Source organism: Galeopterus variegatus, unplaced genomic scaffold (genome assembly GCF_000696425.1).
Source record: "Galeopterus variegatus unplaced genomic scaffold, G_variegatus-3.0.2 Scaffold7974, whole genome shotgun sequence".
NCBI classification, from domain to species: domain Eukaryota; kingdom Metazoa; phylum Chordata; class Mammalia; order Dermoptera; family Cynocephalidae; genus Galeopterus; species Galeopterus variegatus.
In genome coordinates, this window is record NW_007734085.1 from 36,832 (window position 1) to 41,168 (window position 4,337).

Below are 4,337 nucleotides of genomic sequence, written 5' to 3' on the forward strand. Positions count from 1 at the left end.
AAATAGAAGCTCTTCTCAGATATATATCTGCATAGTGAAGAAATTGTGTGAATGTCCCTGAGAAAGTAATTGCTTTAAAATTATTGTTGTCATTATACAAAAGCCCCTACAGTAACTAGAGTGTTTTTTATGAACTAAAATTCAGGACGTATCTCTGACAATTTAAAGTGTACTGGTGAGGATGGTGAAACAGAATATTTAAAAGTAAACCACCCTTAATTTTTTTGAAACATTTGATAGTTATAAAAATGCTACCTGTGAAAAGGGGCTGTGAGGGACACTTCCTTTTCTAAGTGCATGTGTACTACATATAGAAGCAATTAAAATATCATAACTTTTAAATTAGAGGCACTCATCGATATGTTTATAAAATATTGTTTTAATTCTTTCATATGTATACATTTCTAGGTTTTTCAGTAGAAGTCTTGGAGTGCATTTTCATTGGTTAAGGGGAAAAAATGGCTACTCTTAAAAGTTTAGAAACCAAAGGTAAGAGTTCTTTTGATGATAATTGTTTTTAAAACATGAAATTTATGACAATATGAATGAATATTAGAGCATTTCTTTTTCAGATCTCTTCATGTTTGTTCTGTCGTGCAGTGTTTATATTGCAGTATTCTCATATACAATTGAACATTATCATCATTAGGTGGTATTTATTAGATGACTACTCACTTTTAAACATTTACAGCTATATTCCCTATTCACTAGAATATTAAATTTAAATAAACAGGAACATACATTTTTAAAGATTAACTAGATGGACAAACAACTAGCAGGTATCAAAGACCTCTTTCTTGTGGTATTAGTTTGCTATGGCTGCTGTGTCAAAGTACCACAAACTGCATGGCTTAAACAACAGAAATTTATTGTCTCAGTTTTGGAGGCTAGAAATCCAAGATCAAAGTGTCAGCAAGGCCATGCTCCCTAGGAAGGCATTAGGGGAAGAGCTATTCCAGGCCTTTCTCCTAGCTTTTGGTGGTTTACTGGCAATCTTTGGTGCTTCTTGGATTGTAGACACACCACCCTGATCTGTTCCTTTAGGTTCACATGGCATTGTCCCTGTGTACATGTTTCTGTGTCCAAACTTCCCCTTTTTATAAAGACAATAGTCATACTGGATAAGTGACCCTATTCCTGCTTCAACTTAGTTCTATTTCTACTCCTTGGATAAGTGGCCTACTCCTGTATGATTTTTATTTTAACTAATTACATCTGCAATGATCCTATTTCCAAATAAGGTCTCATTCTGAGGTACTGAGGGTTAGAACTTCAACATATGAATATTTGGGGGACACGATTCAACCATAACACTTGCTAAAAATACAATAGTCGGTTTTCAGTCCTGCCTTGCTTGTCCTCTCTGTTGTATTTAATACTGTTGGTTATTCCTACCGTTTGAAATTCTTCTTTTGCATGACTTCTGTGACATCACTTTTATTTTCAGCGTACTGTAGCTCTTCACTGTCCAATGCAGTAACCACATGTGGCTATTTGAATTTGAATTAATATTTTTTAAAATTAAAAATTCAGTTCCTCAGTCACACTAGTCACACTTCAAGTGCTGCTCAATATTCAAATGTGGCTTGTAGCTAGCTATTGTATTTATATCATTGGAGAAAATTCTGTTGAACAGCACTGCGCTAGCTATATTTTCTCCTTTTCAGCCCTTCTCTTCTAGTTTATCTTTTAAATATCAGTGTTTTCCAATCCTCTTTCTCTTCTTCTCTCAGGGCTTCAGTAATTATCTATAGTAATGACTTCCAAATCTATCTATAGCCAAGATCTCTTCCCTTGTGATTCAGACACTAGCCTATTGTGTACTGGATATCTTCACTTAGATATAGGCAACTGTCTTCACATGTCCCAAAGTAAACTCCTCCTGACCCAGCTTATTCTTTGGGTAGAATGGATTCTGCAGGCTGGGGTTATCAGTGAGAGATGGGAAACAATTTTTTAGAAGCCAAGTTTTAGCAAGCAGACCTCCAGCAGCAAATTCATTAAAAGAGGGTTGAAATATGTTTAGGAAACAAGGAAAAAAGATTATCTCGATAAGTTTTTTAGTAAATTTTATTTAGCTGTGTGTAACAGCATTTCATAAATCACCAGAAGGCTTTTATAGTAGTAGAACAAGCAAATCAGAGACTGTAATGAAAGTAATAAACTGGGGATTAATGGGAAATAAGAACAATTAAATGATAACTAATGTGAAAGCAACTGGCATGATGCTTGTCGAAAAGCAAAAGCTAAATACAGTATTATGCTTTGTGGTGAAAAGTTAGTTATTGCAAGGCTTTTGTGAAATTAACTTTTTTTATTACTTGTTATTACATGTTTGTAATGAAGATTAGAGATATAAAGCACTTTCACATACATTATTTCATTTGATCTTCATTATCCAATAATAATGATAATTCAACTATTAGTCATATTTCTACATAGTATAATGTTAACTATTAGTTAACAAAAGTTACTTGTATTGCATTGCCTGAGAAAAGATGTGCTTGTGGTTGACATTTGTCAGTTATCTGCACTTCCTGTAACTGCCTCAGGAGAGAAGCATGATTGTTTAGTATAGTGATAGAACTTCCTCTCAGGACGTTTGAGCAATATTGTCATCATAAGAGGGATGTGTCATTGTTGGTAGGACTGTTTCTAAAAGCAAAGCATATGATACATAGTAACAATTAGAGAATTAAAACTAAAATCCAAAACTTTTCTTGAGTGCGAGATTAAAATTAAAGCTATTAAAGTCAGACAGTATAGTAAAAGTAAACCAAATAGGAAGGTCTTGAGACACTTAAATATTTATAATTCCTTAAAATAGGCTAACTTTAACACTGGTTCTATAGGACAGTAGGTATTAGGTGAAAATGATTCCATGAGCTGATAAATTTGGGAAATACTGGCTTTCAAGAAAGTTATACTATAGGATTTCTCAGAGCCTTTAATATGCTAATGTACCCTGTGAAGCTCTAAAGAGATGCAATATGCAGCCATTGCCCACACTTATTTGACCAGGGAACTTTTTTTTTTTTTTAAAAGATGACCGGTAAAGGGATCTTAACCCTTGACTTGGTGTTGTCAACACCACGCTCCCCTAGTGAGCTAACCGGCCATCCCTATATGGGATCCGAACCCGTGGCCTTGGTGTTATCAGCACCTCACTCTCATGAGTGAGGCACGGGCCGGCCCGACCAGGGAACTTTTTTTTTTTTTTAAAAGATGACCGGTAAAGGGATCTTAACCCTTGACTTGGTGTTGTCAACACCACGCTCCCCTAGTGAGCTAACCGGCCATCCCTATATGGGATCCGAACCCGTGGCCTTGGTGTTATCAGCACCACACTCTCCTGAGTGAGCCACGGGCCGGCCCGACCAGGGAACTTTTTAATCAATAGAGCCTGTGGTAAGAATGTTTGTATTCCATTTCAATAAATGTTGATCTAACTCATAAATTCATTGTCTGTGACATATTTTTCTCATTTAACTATTAACTTTACTAAGTGATATTGGTGACATTTAAAAGAATATTGATTTGTAATTACCAAGGACAATCCCTGATTTATTTAACTGTTTTATAGTTGAATTTACATATGTTCTGAAAAGTTTGTCAGACTATAACTGAGTTAGGAATTGATGATGTAGTGTAGAGAAAAAAAATTAAGCAGTTTTTAAATGAGTTAGTTATTGAATGTTAAAATGAAGTCTTCTAGGTAGTGTATTGACAGAATGATGAATTTCATTAAGCATTTATTAATCTTTTCTGGGCCAAGCACTATTTCATTAGCTGGTGATACAAACATTAGGAGGCAGTCTCTACCGTGAAGAGCTCCCAACAATCTAGTCTGCAGGAGAAACAAATTATTTTAAAATACTATGGTATTTGCATTATTCTGAAAGCACCAATGGATGGGAGGAGAGTGAAGTGAAGTGATTTATCCAGAGTCACACAATTAATGGCAGTACGGACTTAAGTTATTTTGACTCAGAGTTTGGTGTTCTTTCTACTACCCCATCCTGCTGTGTACCTTATCTTTGTAGATTTACAGTTTTATGAATAAAGGAGAAATATTTGTTCAATGATAGACTGTAAAATCATATTCTTTTTGCCTCAGTATTCTAGAGCAGGGGTTGGCAAATTGTGGCCCCAATACCTCCTGAAAATATTTGCAATCAATTTGATCATAGAAAGCACTAACTTTGAACCTCACTTAAGCCAAGTGTTATCCTGAATAAAAAAGAATTCTGTTCTTTTCATTATAGACCGATATGACCAAAACTTTTTACTCAATTAGTATTATAGTTTGAATTTCATCAATAAAAGTTTGTTTTTTT

The 4,337-nt window shown here is 34.8% G+C and overlaps 1 protein-coding gene across 1 annotated transcript in view; it reads left to right on the forward strand.

Moving 5' to 3' along the window:
• BLZF1 (basic leucine zipper nuclear factor 1) overlaps positions 1-4,337 on the forward strand; it is a 24,168-nt gene that overhangs the window by 1,467 nt on the left and 18,364 nt on the right. Inside the window, exon 2 of the mRNA XM_008592503.1 lies at positions 409-489. Coding sequence (XP_008590725.1) covers positions 459-489 — 31 coding nt within the window. The 5' untranslated portion in view covers positions 409-458. The remainder of the gene's footprint in view (positions 1-408; positions 490-4,337) is intronic.